At 26.4% G+C, this 15,673-nt stretch overlaps 3 protein-coding genes across 10 annotated transcripts in view; 1 reads left to right on the forward strand and 2 right to left on the reverse strand.

Annotated features, from left to right (window-relative positions):
* The window catches only part of Dh31-r (Diuretic hormone 31 Receptor), a 151,750-nt gene that overhangs the window by 53,694 nt on the left and 82,383 nt on the right, over positions 1-15,673 (forward strand). The gene's annotated exons all lie outside the window — the stretch shown is intronic.
* LOC145967896 (juvenile hormone esterase-like) lies at positions 42-5,009 on the reverse strand. The gene is made up of 8 exons (XM_083092975.1): positions 4,840-5,009; positions 3,375-3,663; positions 2,645-2,830; positions 1,770-1,978; positions 1,474-1,642; positions 885-1,202; positions 443-587; positions 42-369 (listed from the first exon to the last, which is right to left on the reverse strand). The coding sequence occupies exons 1-8, from the start codon at positions 4,972-4,974 to the stop codon at positions 210-212; spliced, it is 1,611 nt and encodes a 536-aa protein (XP_082949101.1). The 5' UTR covers positions 4,975-5,009; the 3' UTR covers positions 42-209.
* On the reverse strand, positions 7,943-13,166 carry LOC145967894 (juvenile hormone esterase-like). Of its 2 annotated transcripts, none has more exons than XM_083092972.1 (8): positions 12,960-13,166; positions 11,650-11,938; positions 10,824-11,009; positions 9,997-10,205; positions 9,425-9,593; positions 8,730-9,047; positions 8,281-8,425; positions 7,943-8,206 (listed from the first exon to the last, which is right to left on the reverse strand). In XM_083092972.1, the coding sequence occupies exons 1-8, from the start codon at positions 13,092-13,094 to the stop codon at positions 8,041-8,043; spliced, it is 1,617 nt and encodes a 538-aa protein (XP_082949098.1). In that variant the 5' UTR covers positions 13,095-13,166; the 3' UTR covers positions 7,943-8,040. The 2 variants fall into 2 exon arrangements, with proteins under 2 accessions (XP_082949098.1, XP_082949099.1); XM_083092973.1 differs by lacking the exon at positions 12,960-13,166 and adding an exon at positions 12,023-12,172.

Consider the following 15,673-nt stretch of genomic DNA (forward strand, 5'->3'; position numbering starts at 1 on the left):
AATAATTAGAATCCAAATTCCGCAAAATTTAAAAATGCATTGTAAATATTTTTTTTATTATGGTTAATCCATATGAGAGAATGTAATTCTCAACATAAAAAAATATTTTTGCAGAAGAGAAAAATGTACATGTTATATTAAAAATATAAAAAGATTTTTATATAAAGAATTTTAGTGCTGATAAATTATTGCGGATAAAATGTAACTGTTTATTTTTCGCGTTTTTCCCAGTCCCAGCGCTGCTCCCCTTTTCGGAGGGTTTTCATCCGAGGTTCGACATCAATGTCTAAATAATCGTACACATCTCCGGCGCGCTTTAACGGTGTCCACTTAATTGGAGTCAAATCCGTAATCGCGGGTGTTGGATTCCTGGAAATAAATTGAAAATTAATTATTATAATAAATCAGTGAAAATCACGTAAAAATATCAAGTTTATAGTACCCTGTTTTAGCAAAATCTGTCCACATCTGCGTTAAACGATTTATCATCTTATAATCCTCCGAATCAGGCGCGGGTACTAATAAACCCAATTCTTTTATTATATCAGGATAAAACAGGTAACACAATTCTTCGCTATGACACACACCTGTAACATGTAATATAATAAATTAATTAGAAACAAATATAATTTATATTTATTATTTTTAAATGGAAAAAATATTAGAAATGATAGAAATTTTAAAATTGATAGAAAAAATATAGTTTTTTAATAAAAATATTTTAAAACGAAATCACATATTCTCGCTTTCTTATAATAGAGATATACTGTTACTTAGAAATACCATTTTAATTACAACATGAGTGTACTCGTATATACAGTTCAACATCAAAGAGTCTCATATTAAGTCCATTAGCATTTTAAATTTATTAGCATCTGTACTACCTGGAAAGTCAATATTGAGAATTTTCTTCATGAATGAGCTTTCGCTCTCGTATGAGAATTGATACAGATATGTCTTTCCAGAATTATCATTATTTATCTGAATATCTACTGTTTGCATAATACCACGCAAAATAAATATATCGCTGACTAAATTAATGTAATTAGCCAATGTTTCCTCTGAAACTTTTTTGTCACCAAAATATAAAGATCGTAATTGGTATAATGTAATTGGTATCTTTGGCAGTGTAGCTAAAACTGTGGGATATATTGCCAATTTGAAGTCACAATCTATTTCGCTGAGAGCCTTCTTATTTGTCTCTGAAACCATTTTAAAGGTGTTATAACAGTGATTATACAGATTGTCACGTAAAGAGCGAATATATTTTAACATAGTCATATAATATGTTAATGATTTTTTTGCTAAAAGATAATTTCGCAGTATATATATATATATATATATATATATATATATATATATATATAATATCAATGTGATATTCTTAATAGAAGATATCGTCTACAAAAATTCGAACGAAAAGCATTACAGATATATTTAATATTTAATGAGAATAAAAATAAATGTACTCACTTTCGTAATTACTACTTAAAAAAATACTTCCTTCGCAACTTGTAAAACCCAGAAGATATGGCACTTTAACACTACGATGTATAAGTGTTGCTAAATCTTCCGGGAAAACTGGATTTGATGATTCGTGATCCAAAGTAGGTGTAAAAATCAGGAGAAATTGTCGACGCTCCTTCGAAAAAGATGTTATTAATGTTTGAAAAAATATTTTATTCGTAGAATAAATCGTCTATAGATCTGTACACACGTATATTTCCATATTGAAGTAGATGCAATCAAATTTTATAAGATACACTTACTTCTTCTGTCACGAGAAACTTCTCAGTCTCTATAAGTTTTTTTGCGTCGATAGTTTTGAGAAACTCGTAGACGTCCTTCGGATCTTCGGTCACTTTTCCGAGTTTTTTGGCGAGCAAGAAGCCTTTATTCGTTGAACAAGATTCCGGCTCTGTAAAGGCCCACGGACACGTAACAGTGCCACTTTGCGATATCGCTTTATGAAATAAACCTGTAAGTAAAATCGTATCGAGTTCCTTTAGCTTAGTACACGATTTGTTGTCATAAAAAATAAATCTTGCTCTTTTTCTTTTTGATTAATAAAAAAAATGCAGAGACTTTATTTTAGAGAATAAATTCATATCTTTTTAATCATTGATTTTTTTCGTCAAGTTGAAGTTGATTTTGACTGTTCTTTAGCGAACACATTGGAGTAATTATTTTATTTTATACAAATTTTTAAATTTTAACATATGTTTTTGTAGAATTTTATTAAAATAAAAATTTAAATTTAAAAACTCGAAATTTTTAATTACCTCATAATAATATCAATTTGAAATTAATTGAAAAAAGTAGATGTTATATATATATATGCATATCTTATTAACTTTATGAAATTTCCTTTATAATATTTGAGCTTATGTTTTTGTTGAACACAGAAAAAATTAATTTTAAATTAGTTAATAAATCTAATTAAATAATAGATAATTCTACAGAGTGCTTAACATAAAGTCAGTTATATAACATTAATAAATATCTCGAAATTTTACGTGATTGTTTGTAAAATGATACAGGACTTTTTAATTCAGTTTAACGAAATCTTCTTGTATATTTTTGGTGAGACACCTTATGTCAAACACCCTGTATATGTTAGATAATTCTGTGTATATCGATGCACCTTCGCTTAATGCAGATAAAGTCAAATAATGTACTATAGCTCCACCAGCGCTTTCGCCAAAAATGGTAACATTTCCCGAATCTCCACCAAATTCTGATATATTTTTCTGCACCCATTGTAATGCCAAGATCACATCCTTCAGACCTTGATTGCCCGTTGCTACTTCATCATATAAATTCAGAAAACCTAAAGAAATTCGTATATGATATGTCCTTTTCTTTGGCAAAATCAATTGAAATGAAATGTTTAGATAGTCAATACATATTTGGAAAAAAGTAAAGTTCGTTAATAATACAATACGTTTATATCATTATAAACATATCTTGCATGTCAAAAATTATAACTTTGATAAAACAAATGCCAAATTTTTTAAAATTGATTTATATATGTAAAATAATTTCTATTTTGTATCTATGAAATTAAAAATACGCTGTTATCATATTGCTTTCGACACAATTGGCGCGAATCGATTATAAATATTTATTCGTTGTTAATATTGGATCTTTCTCGAAGAAAATAATGCTACATGCAATAAATCGAAAATATAAATTTAAATCTATTTATACGTGTTTGAATGAAGAAATTTGTTGTCTATAAAACAATATGTAAACAATTTGAAATACGCCATATTTAATTTAAATGGTCATTATGAGAGGAAATAAGCAAATGATATACGCATTAAACATAAGTCATAACTTATTGCGCATCAAGTTAATTAGTAATAATATACCTAGAACACCTAATCTGTAATTTAGGGTAACCAATACTATGTCCTTTTCAACAATATAATCGGGACCATGAAAAGATGAACCACCGGAACCAATAGAAAAGCTACCGCCATGTATCCATACCATCACAGGGCGTTTCTCCAAAGACTTAATGTCTGTAGTAAACACATTTAAATAAAGACAATCTTCGTCGCCTATAATATTGTTTTTGATATTATTTATTTGAACTGCGACATTTCTATATTTTGAAGCATCTCTGCTACCGGACCATGGTTCTGGCGGTACAGGATCCTATATAAACAAATCGCCAGTGAAACATCAAATACTAGGTCTTTAGTAAAGTCCTTAGTAAGGAGAAAAAATACGCAGGTAATAATATATCAAATTTTATATTTTTTTGTATTGAATTATCATGTTCCTCAAATACGAACATTTTTTGCGATCAAAATTAAATATTAATCTTTTGCTATCGTGTATCGTCATGCATTGTAAGAATAACTAGTTTTTCGATGATAAAATAAGATACATTTTGCGAAGAGCGTGTATTTAATTCTACAAGAGGCAGTTGTACGCGTAATATTTACATAGCATTATCTGCTAAACTTTAAAAGTGTCGACTCTGCAAGTGTTTATTATTATTGTTATCTTATGCGTATTGTTATTATGTTTTACTGCTATCGTATTGTACTCGTATGCATATTATTATCGCACTTTTAAAATCAGCATACTGAAAAATTAAATAATAGAATAAGCAATGAGCGAATCGATCAAAATCGCGCTTTTTCAAGGATATTAGATTACATTAAAAAAGAATGTTTTATTAATATATATTCGCTTATTTTCTACTACATTTCTTACATTTCCTCATATATATATATATATATATATATATATATATATGTATATTTCAGTTATAGTTTACAATGAAAATTTTATATAATAAAAAGAATTATGAAAATTCTATGTAATTCTATGTAAAAAGAATTATTTATACTGCAAAACATATTGTTTTTTTTACATCTAAAAAATTATTTTATGTTATATGTATATATCACACGTTCTTTAAGCAAATCGTTTTTTTCGATTTACAATTGATGAAAATTAAAAGTTAATAGCATGCACTTATTATTTTTTTGTAATATTTTTTTAGTATCGCTTTAATTAGAAACATTTATTTAAATAACATAGATGCATAATAATTTATTATTTTTTTTGTATTTTTATAAAATAATAGAAAAGAAGATAAGATATAATAATCGCACAATATATTCTAGATCCACTTTTACCAACTAATTTTATAAATGACAGCTTTTAGTTAATCTTGATCTTTTGTACTTTTTTAGTTGTAATTTTTTTGTCAGAAAATAATTAAGTTAAATAAGAAACAAACAATCAATAACATTAAAGAATTAAAATCAACGTTGTGTAAAACTGATTACAATAACACTGAGAAAGCTATATATTTACCTTAAATCTGAGTTCACCAACCGGAGGTTTCGCATACGGTATTCCACGGAAGGCAATATAATGGCCACCATAAATACCTTTTTCGACAATACCAATCAACTTGCCATCACGTATACAAACTTCCACCCTCTCCATGATGAATACGATAGAAGGAAAAGAACGGGAAAAGAACGTTAAGTCAGTCTGCTAGCTTATATTGTACGACTATATGTATCAATGTAAATGACGATTCTCGTTTAAAGTGGGAATTAGCTTGCTTACTGTTTTCTTTTTACATTTATTATGTTACTGATATGAAATATTGTATAATTTACAACCACATTTCAATTTTTATCGCGATTAATTTTACTTAACGCAAAATTATGTTATCTCTGTTCCTCGTTATCTTTTTTACAACTATAAAATTTTGTTTTGTTTCCAAAGAATACAAAAAATATTTATAACACGCATTGTTATATCTATTATAAATATAAATTAATTATAAAAACGATTTATAAGATTTTTTTAAAATCAAAGTAGAACTTGCAAAAAATTACAATTTCTATAGATATCTTGATAACAATACAATGCAATGTTTCAAAGGAGACTCTAATGAATTATATTGATTTTCTTCTCAATGAGCTTTTCTACCGCGGCATTATGAATATTATTGATATTCAGGTAAATTATATAAAGCTCACGATCTACTCATACAAAATTTTTATACGAAGTGAAACTTTTTCTCTAAGAAAATTATTGAACTTTACGATTTTAGATACAGTCGTTAATATATTCGATATATAGCATATGCAAGAATCATTAATTTTTAAAAGATATAAAAGCAGTATACTCTAAATAACACATCTAAGTTTTTTATTAATAATGAAATTTTTTATTAATAAAGTTTTTCTAAATGTATAAGGATAATTCAATAAATAAGATAACAAAACATACTGTACAATCTTATATCATAAAAAAACAAATATGATTCTATTTTGAAATATTATAAATTTTATTACTTTGACTTCGATTAATCACTTCAAAATATAAAATCCTTTATCGCGATTAAATTTGCTACGATTTATTTACCTTTAGAATTGATCGCGCGAAAGATAAAAGATATAAAATTAATTAAGATATCAAATCGTCTCTTATACTTTCACTTGTTTACAATTTAATTATTTACTTTACAAAGATGAGATTTAATAAGAAATCTGCGTAATTTTTGATAAGATTTATAGACATTTTAATAGCAAAAATAGTTTTAATAAGATCAAAAGTTTTATTTTGATAATTTTAAAGCGTTTTACTTTGATGAATTTATCGAAGATTACATTAGATAAGACTAATAAGATAAATTACATAAGACTGCTTGTTGATAAATATGATTACAATAATATCGTACACGTTTTCACACAAATCTACCATGTTTTAGAAATATATAGTAGGAGAAACACTGATAAATTCGACAATAATGATAATATTAGTGTAATAATGATAATATAGAAAAAAATAATATCGTACACGTTTTCACACAAATCTACCATGTTTTAGAAATATATAGTAGGAGAAACACTGATAAATTCGACAATAATGATAATATTAGTGTAATAATGATAATATAGAAAAAAATAATTTTTTATTAAAAAAAAGAATTTCTTCATAATTTAAATAATCTACGAAAACGAAAATATTGATATACTTACTTATCATTTTCAAAATTTTAATAATAAATAAAGTTTACAAAAAATTTTATGTTTTTATGGATTTATAATTTAACAACTATTAGTATTTCGACATTCCTGACGATAAAAACTGACTTATAAGAGTAAACTGTCCACATTTTACAAACTTTAAAGCTCTCTGAATATAATAGCATTATTTTTTATTATCTTCACAAGCAATTTTGACGTATTACATTGACGCAAATATAATTTGAAGTATCTACAAAAGAAAAATGATGAAAAAATGCATTTATTATCGTAAAATGTGTGTGTATGTGTATACTAAAAACCAATTTTTTATTGCTGACAAAATTTTGTAAACAAAATGATCATAGCTTATATTTCATATTCTCCCAATCCCAACGCTGCTCTCCTTTATGGAGGGTTTTCATCCGAGGTTCAATATTAATGTCTAAATAATCTTACACATCTCCGTTTATATATCACGCAGCGCGAAAATAAAGATACTTTCTTGATATAACTCAAACTCGCTCTATCGATTAAATCTAGTAAGAATTCGATCCGTTCAGCCGTTATTGAAATCCGGTAATCTGAGTTACTTTCAACTGCCCGACTGGCGTATAGATAAACGAAGTGTGCCTCGCTATAATGCTTCGCATGAACTTGGTGCGAGACACTCGTAAAGCATATTTATTATTTCATAATACTCTATAGGCATGATATTCCAATCTCGTGATCAATAGATTTGATTGATTTTATAAAGAGTCAAATGTTAACACTGCTTAAATTAAATTTAAAATGCAATAAGACGTAGTGCAAATATTCACGCAATTGATTCCTTCTGATCGATGTTCACTACGTATATAGAAAGAAAAATTATTGATTATTAAATCTATATTGCTAATTATATATTATTTTGCATTATTCCGTTGAACATGTTTATATATTTTTTTATTTCTCGTTAAATTTTATATTGTGATTCTTAATATATTCTTTTCCCAGATGACCTTATTGTATTCAAAAATTTCGTAATCTTGTACCGGAAAAAATTTCATTTATTATTAGATAGAGAAAAGAAATATTTGCGTTATTTAAATAATCTACAATTTAATAAAAATATGGATATAGTGCATATATGAATGTAGTGTAAATATGGATATCTAAAATTTTTCAAATTTTATTAATTACAAATAATAACAAATAACAAATAATGTTAATTAATAACAAATAATGTTTGCAAAAAATTTTCTATTTTTAAGGATCCATAAATTTGACAATTATTGGACTAATGTCCTGACGATAAAAACTAACTTACAAAACAAAGCTATCCACATTTTTAACTTCCAAACCACTCTGAATTAATAATATTATTTTTGATTATCTTCATAAGCAACTGACTCATTACATTGTGACGCAAATATAATTTGAAGTACAAAAGAAACGAGGAAAAAATATATTTATTATCGTAAAATGTGAGAGTATCTGTATACTAAAAAATCAATTTTTTATTGCTAATTAAATTTTGTAAACAGAATGATCATAGCTTATGTTTTATATTTTCCCAGTCCCAGCGCTGCTCCCCTTTATGGAGGACTTTCATCCGAGGTTCAATATCAATGTCTAAATAATCATATACATCTCCGGCGTGCTTTAACGGTGTCCACTTAATTGGAGTCAAATCCGTAATCGCAGGTGTTGGATTCCTAGAAATAAATTGAAAATTAATTATTACAATAAATTACTGTAAAATCACATAAAAATATCAAGTTTATAGTACCCTGTTTTAGCAAAATCTGTCCACATCTGCGTTAAGCGACTTATCATCTTATAATCCTCCGAATCAGGCGCGGGTACTGATAAACCCAATTCTTTTATTATATTAGGATAAAACAAGTAACTGATATCTTCGCCATGAGATACACCTGCAAAATGTTGTAATATAGTAAATTAATTAAAAACACAAATATAATTTTTATTCTAAATTTATATTTATTATTTTTAAATGGAAAAAAATACTAAATACTAAAATACTAAAATTAATAGAAAAAATATAGTTTTTTGAAATATTTTAAAATGAAGTCACACATTTTTACTTAAGTATAATGTAGAAATACTGTTACTTAGAGATACCATTTTAATTACAGTATGAGTGAACTTGTATATACAGTTTAATATTAAAGAGTCTTATATTAAGTTCATTAACGTTTTAAACTTATTAGGATATACCTGGAAAATCAACATTGAGAATTTTCCTCATGAGTGAAGTTTCGCTGTCGTATGAGAATTGATATAAATATGTCTTTCCAGAATTATCATTATTCATTTGAATATCCGCTGCTTGCATAATACCACGAAAAAAAGATATATCGCCGATTAAATTAATATAATTAGTCAATGTTTCCTCTGAAATATTTTTGTCACCAAAATATAAAGATCGTAATTGACATAATGTGATTGGTATCTTTGGCAGTGTAGCTAAAACTCTGGGATATATTGCCAATTTGAAGTCAGAATCTACTTGGCTGAGAGCCTCCTTAGTTATGTCTGAAATCATTTTAAAGGTGTTATTGCGGTGATTATACAGAGTGTCATGTGAAGAGTGAATATATTTTAACATAATAATATTTTAATTTCTTGCTAAGAAGTAATTTAGCAACGTTTGTTAAAGAAAATTTATTTTTGAAATATTAAATTTTAATTTAATTTTATGTGTGTGTGTGTGTGTGTATATATATATATATATATATATATATATATATATATATACATATATATATATACATAATATAATGCCAATATATAATATTACTGTTGTACTTTTAATAGAAGATATTACCTACAAAAGATTGTATACCGAATTGCATTACAGATATATACACACACACACACACACACACACACACACACACAAATGTACTCACGTCCGTAACTAGTGCGTACAAAAAAAATTCCTTCGCAACTTGTAAAACCTAGAAGATATGGCACTTTAACCCCACGATGTACAAGCGTTGTTAGATCTTCCGGGAAGACAGGATTTGATGATTCATGATCTAGACTAGGTGTAAAACTCAATAAAAATTGTAGACCCTCCTAAAAAAAGAAGATATTATTAATCCTTTTGCTGCTATAGGCGCCTTTAGGCGTTTTGAAATTTTGGTGATTGCATACTGTTGGCGACTTAAGGCATTCAAGTGTTATCACCTACATGGTGCTATTGACGCCTGCAGGTGCAGTACTTATATTATCATTATTCAAATATCTTCATACTAATAACTGATACGCGATTCGTGACAGCAAAAAGTTTCGCCATTTAAAGCGGTCACGGATAAATATGAGCTGTTTATCACGCGCGCTCCGCATTAAACTTCGTCGCAGCGAAGAGCAAAAGGGTTACAGAAAATATTTTATTCCTACAATCTCTATCTATATCTGTATATCTATATATGTATAATTCCATATTGAAATAAATAATTAAATTTTAAAATATACTTACTGCTTCTGTTTTGAGAAATTGTTCAGTCTCTATGAGTTTTTTCGCGTCGATCGTTTTGAGAAACTCATAAGCAACCTTTGGATCTTCGGTCACTTTTCCGAGTTTCTTGGCAAGCAAGAAGCCTTTATTCGTTGTACAAGATTCCGGTTCGGTAAAGGCCCACGGACACGTAACAGTGCCACTTTGTGATATCGCTTTATGAAATAAACCTGTAAGTAGATTCAAATCGAGGATTTTTAGTACACGATTTGTTGTCATAAAAAAATATTTCTTGCTTCTTTCTCTTTGATTAATAAAAGAAATATACAATCATTATTTTAGAGAATAAATTAATTTTTTTAATCTTTGATCTTTTTCGTCAATCTGAAGTTGATGGAGTTTAACCGTTTTTTTTTTTTAGCGAACGCGTGTAGTAATTATTTTATTTTATATAATATTTTAGATTTTAACGTATATTTTTATAGTTAAGATAAAAATTAAAATTTTAAAAAATTGAAATTTTTAATTATCTCATAATAATATCAATTTGAAATTAATTAAAAAAAATGGATGTCTTTTATATATACATATATATATATATATATATATATACATATATATATATATATATATATATATATATATATATATATATATATATATATATATATATATGCATATCTTAGTTTCATGAAGTTTTCTTTATATTTTTGGAGCATATGTTTTTGTTGAACACAGAAAATGAATTTGAAAAAATTAATTTCAAATTAGTTAATAAATCTGATTAAGTAATAGAATTCCGTATATATGTCAGATAATTCTGTGTATGCATCGATAAATATATGCACCTTCGGTTAATGGAGATAAAGTCAAATAATGTACTATGGCTGCACCGGCGCTTCCGCCAAAAATGGTAACATTTTCTGAATCTCCACCAAACTCTGATATATTTTTCTGGACCCATTGTAATGCCAAGATCACATCCTTCAGACCTTGATTACCAGTTGCTACTTCATCATATAAATTCAAAAAACCTAAAGAAATTCATATAGTAATACGTCTTGTTCCTTAATAAAATCGATTTAAATGGAATGTTTAAACTTAATAAGTTCGAAAAAAAATAATGCTCGTTAATAATAATACGCTTATGTCATTATAAACATATCTTGTATCTTCACGTCAAAAATTATAACTTTAATAAGATAAGATATGTACCAAATTTTTTTTAAATTGATTTATAATATATTTATATAAATAATTTTCACTTTGTATTTATTAAATTAATAATACGCTAATTTTTAATATATTGCTTTCGTATACAATTGGCGCAAACTCATTTATTATAAATATTTATTTGTCCTTAATATTGGATCTTTCTCGAAGAAAATAATCCTACATACAATAAATCGAAAATATAGATTTAAATTTTTTATACGAGTTTATAAAGAGTAAAAATATGAGTAAAAATATAAATTTAAATCTTTTACGAGTTTAATTTTTTTATACGAGTTTGAATGAAGGAATTTGTTGTCTGTAAAAGTATTAATATGTAAATAATTTGAAATACGCCATATTTAATCTAAATGTTCATTATGAGAGGAAATAAGCAAATGATATACGCATTAAACATAGGTCATAACTCATTGCGTATCAAGTTAATTAGTAATAATATACCTAGAACGCCTAATCTGTAATTTAGGGTAACCAATACTATGTCCTTTTCAATAATGTAATCGGGACCATGCATAGATGAACCACCGGAACCGTTACTAAAACCACCACCATGTATCCATACCATCACAGGGCGTTTTTCCAAAGACTTAATATCTGTGGTAAATACATTTAAATAAAGACAGTCTTCGTCGCCTATAATTTTGTTTTTGATTTTATTTATTTGAACTGCGATATTTCCGTATTTTGAAGCATCTCTGCTGCCGGACCATGGTTCTGGCGGTACAGGATCCTATATAAAGGAGTCGACAATGAAATATATCAAATGTTGAGTCCTAGTAAGAAATACGTATATAACTACTATATCAAATTTTACATTTTGTATTAACTATTGTATTCCTCAAATATGAACAAATTTTGCTATCAAAATTAAATATTAATTTTTTGCTACCCTGTATCATCGTGCGTTACAAAATTAACTTGTTTTAAACGAGATATACTTTGCAAAGAGCGTATGTAATTTTATAAGATGGACAGTTGTATGCGTAATGTTTCCATAGCACTATCTGTTAAACTTTAGAAGTGTCGTCCGCTGCAAATGTTTATTTTTATGTTTTAATGTTATCATATGCGTACACTGTTGTGTACTTTTGAAGTCAGCATATTAAAACTATATAATAGAATAAGAATAATACGCGAATTGATTAATTATTGTAGCTCTTTCGTAGATATTAAATCAAATTAAAAAAAGTTTATGAATATAAAATTGCTTTTTATTTTGTACTATCATATAGAAATATATTTCTTATATATTTCAATTATTTTCTACAATGAGAAAATTCTATGTCTATATACTTTACATAAATCCTTTCTTTATGATTGCCGACAAAAATTAAGAAATAATAACATACATTTATTATTATTTTCTTGTAATATTTTTTAAATATCTAATTAAACATATTTATGTAAATAACTTGGATGCACATAATAATTTATATTTTTTTTTACTTCTATAAAATAATAAAAGAGAAAATATAATAATCGCACAATATGCTGGACCCAACTAGACAGTTTTATCAATGACATCTTTTAGCTGATCTTGATCCTTTGTATTTTTCTAATTTTGTAAGAAATTTATTTAATTATGCAATTATGCAGCCATTAATTTTGCAATAATTTTGTAAGAAAATAATTAAGTTAAATATGAAATTAACGACTAAAGTTAAATATTTAATGAATTATATGAAATTAAAGACTAAAATGAACACCGTATAAAACCGATCGGGATAACACTGAGAAAGCTATATATTTACCTTAAATCTGAGTTCACCAACTGGAGGTTTTGCATATGGTATTCCACGGAAGGCAATATAATGGCCACCATAAATACCTTTTTCGACAATACCAATCAACTTGCCATCACGTACACAAACTTCCACTCTTTCCATAAGGGATACAATAGAAGAATGACGGGAAAAGAACGTTGATAAATCGGTGTACTGGCTTATACTGTATGATTACTGCATATGTAATTTTCTTATATATATATATATATATATATATATGTATATATATAAGAAAAATGACGAGAGAGATACCATATCTTATGATGCAAGATTAATTGAGATAAGAATTGAAAAGTGATTGTAAATTATACAATATTTAAACATGTAAAAGAAATAATGATCCAACGTATTATTATCTAAGCCCTCTCTAAACGAGAATGGACTTTTATACATGTTACTGATGTAAAATATTGGATAATTTACAATCACTTTTCAATTTTTATCTCGGTTAATCTTACATTACAAGATATGGTATCTCTCTCGTTCATTTTCTTACAACTATAAAATTTTGTTTGTGTATTGTTTGCAAAGAATGCAAAAAATATTTATGACACGCAGACATGTGTAAAAGTGCCACTTTGCGATATCGCTTTATGAAATAAACCTATAAATAGAATCGTATTGAGGACTTTTAGTAAATGATTTGTTGTCATAAAAAATATTTCCTGACTATCCAGACTTTTAGCTTAGTACACGATTTCATCAAAAATACGGTCGTCATAGAAAAAATTCTTGCTTTTCTCTTTGAGTAATAATAAAAAATAGATAGACTTTACTTTAGAGAATAAATTCATATCTTTTTAATCATTGATCTTTTTCTTCAATTTGAAGTTGACTATTCCTTAACGAAAACATTGAGAAAATTATTTAATTTATACAAATTTCTAGATTTTAACATTTTTTTGCAGTTAAAATAAAAGTTAAAATTTTAAAAACTTGAAATTTAATTATCTCATAATAATATCAATTTGAAATTAATTGAAAAAAAATTATGTTATATATATATATATATTTTTTTTCATAAAGCGATATCGCAAAGTGGCACTTTTACACATGTCTGCGTGTCATAAATATTTTTTGCATTCTTTGCAAACAATACACAAACAAAATTTTATAGTTGTAAGAAAATGAACAAGAGAGATACCATATCTTGTAATGTAAGATTAACCGAGATAAGAATAGAAAAGTGATTGTAAATTATACAATATTTTACATCAGTAACATGTATAAAAGTCCATTCTCGTTTAGAGAGGGCTTAGATAAAAATACGTTGGATCATTATTTCTTTTACATGTTTAAATATTGTATAATTTACAATCACTTTTCAATTCTTATCTCAATTAATCTTGCATCATAAGATATGGTATCTCTCTGAAGAAAAAATATGGAATTGTTAATTGCAAATTACATATTTTTTCTTCAAAACAACTATGTGTTTTTTTTACACCAGTTGATTTCTCTCATTATTTTGTACATAAAAGTATTAAGGTAAGATAATCGAAAAATGAATATTTTACAAGATATTTTACGGTTTATGTAAAATTAAAAAATTATTTCAAGCCTCATAACTCAAAAAGTACTTAACGAAAAGGTACTTAATTATAGTGTTTTGGAAAGCTATCGAGATAAGCTACAAGAATATGCAATGACAAATAGTAGGTTCCATTTAAGAAATTGAAGGTGACCTTCATGTGACCTTCAAATAACTCTTCAAGGTCAAACCAATGATACCATCTTATGGCCCCCTCGAAACCAAACAACTTTTGTCTGAAACATTTTTCTCTAAAATGCTTTGTTTCCGAAATAATTGCGTGCGTTAATTAAAATGGCTCACCTTGTATATATATATATATATATATATATATATATATATATATATATATATATATCAATGTAAATGTTGCTTCTCATTTAGAATGGAGATTACAATAAGCTCGCTCTTTTTTTACATTTATCGTATTACTGATATGAAGTATTGTAATTTACAATCACCTTTCAACTTTTATTTCGGTTACCTAATGCACAAAATCACATAGTATTTCTCGTTACTTTTTTTATAACTATGAAATTTTGCTTGTGTATTGTTTGCAAAGAATGCAAAAAATAATTATGACATGTTTAAACGTTAGCATGTTTAAATTCTTATAATTTGTTTTTATAAATAATTTACATGTATAATACATGTAAACATTAGTATATTCATATGTATTAAAAATATTAATCTATTATAAAAACGAATTATAAGAATGAATAATATTATGTTTCTTGAAATCGAAGTAGAGCTTGCAGAGAATTACGATTATTATACTTTGGTAACAATGCAATGCAATGTTTCAGAGGAAACTCTAATGAATTACATTGATTTTCTTGCCAATAAGCTTTTCTATCGCGGCATTATGAATATTATCGATATTCACGCAAATAAATTATAAAGCTCACAAGCTACTTGTACAAAATTTTTATGTGAAAATGAAACTTTTTCTCTAAGAAAATTGAACTTTACGATTCTAGATACAGCCGTTAATATATTCAAAATATATTACATATATAAGAATAATTAATTTTCAAAAGATATCAATACACTGATACTCTGAAATTATACATCTAAGTTTTTTATTAATAACAAAGTTTCTAAATGTATGAGGTAACAAATTATTAAATAAATAAGATAACGAAACATG

Source organism: Camponotus vicinus, unplaced genomic scaffold, assembly GCF_025532165.1.
Source record: "Camponotus vicinus isolate PSW18456_S1 unplaced genomic scaffold, iyCamVici1.0 SCAF_3, whole genome shotgun sequence".
Lineage (NCBI taxonomy): Eukaryota > Metazoa > Arthropoda > Insecta > Hymenoptera > Formicidae > Camponotus > Camponotus vicinus.

What these genes read in the sequence shown, in the direction of transcription:
- LOC145967894 (XM_083092972.1), bottom strand. Translation starts at nt 13,094, where the DNA reads ATGGAAAGAGTGGAAGTTTGTGTACGTGATGGCAAGTTGATTGGTATT. An exon ending in TTACAGATTAGGCGTTCTAG is followed by an intron (nt 11,010 to 11,649) that starts GTATATTATTAC and finishes GAATTTCTTTAG; the next exon opens with GTTTTTTGAATTTATATGAT. An exon ending in AATTTCTCAAAACAGAAGCA is followed by an intron (nt 9,594 to 9,996) that starts GTAAGTATATTT and finishes TTCTTTTTTTAG; the next exon opens with GAGGGTCTACAATTTTTATT.
- LOC145967896 (XM_083092975.1), bottom strand. Translation starts at nt 4,974, where the DNA reads ATGGAGAGGGTGGAAGTTTGTATACGTGATGGCAAGTTGATTGGTATT. An exon ending in AGTTTCTCGTGACAGAAGAA is followed by an intron (nt 1,643 to 1,769) that starts GTAAGTGTATCT and finishes TCTTTTTCGAAG; the next exon opens with GAGCGTCGACAATTTCTCCT. An exon ending in TTTAAGTAGTAATTACGAAA is followed by an intron (nt 1,203 to 1,473) that starts GTGAGTACATTT and finishes AAATGGTTTCAG; the next exon opens with AGACAAATAAGAAGGCTCTC.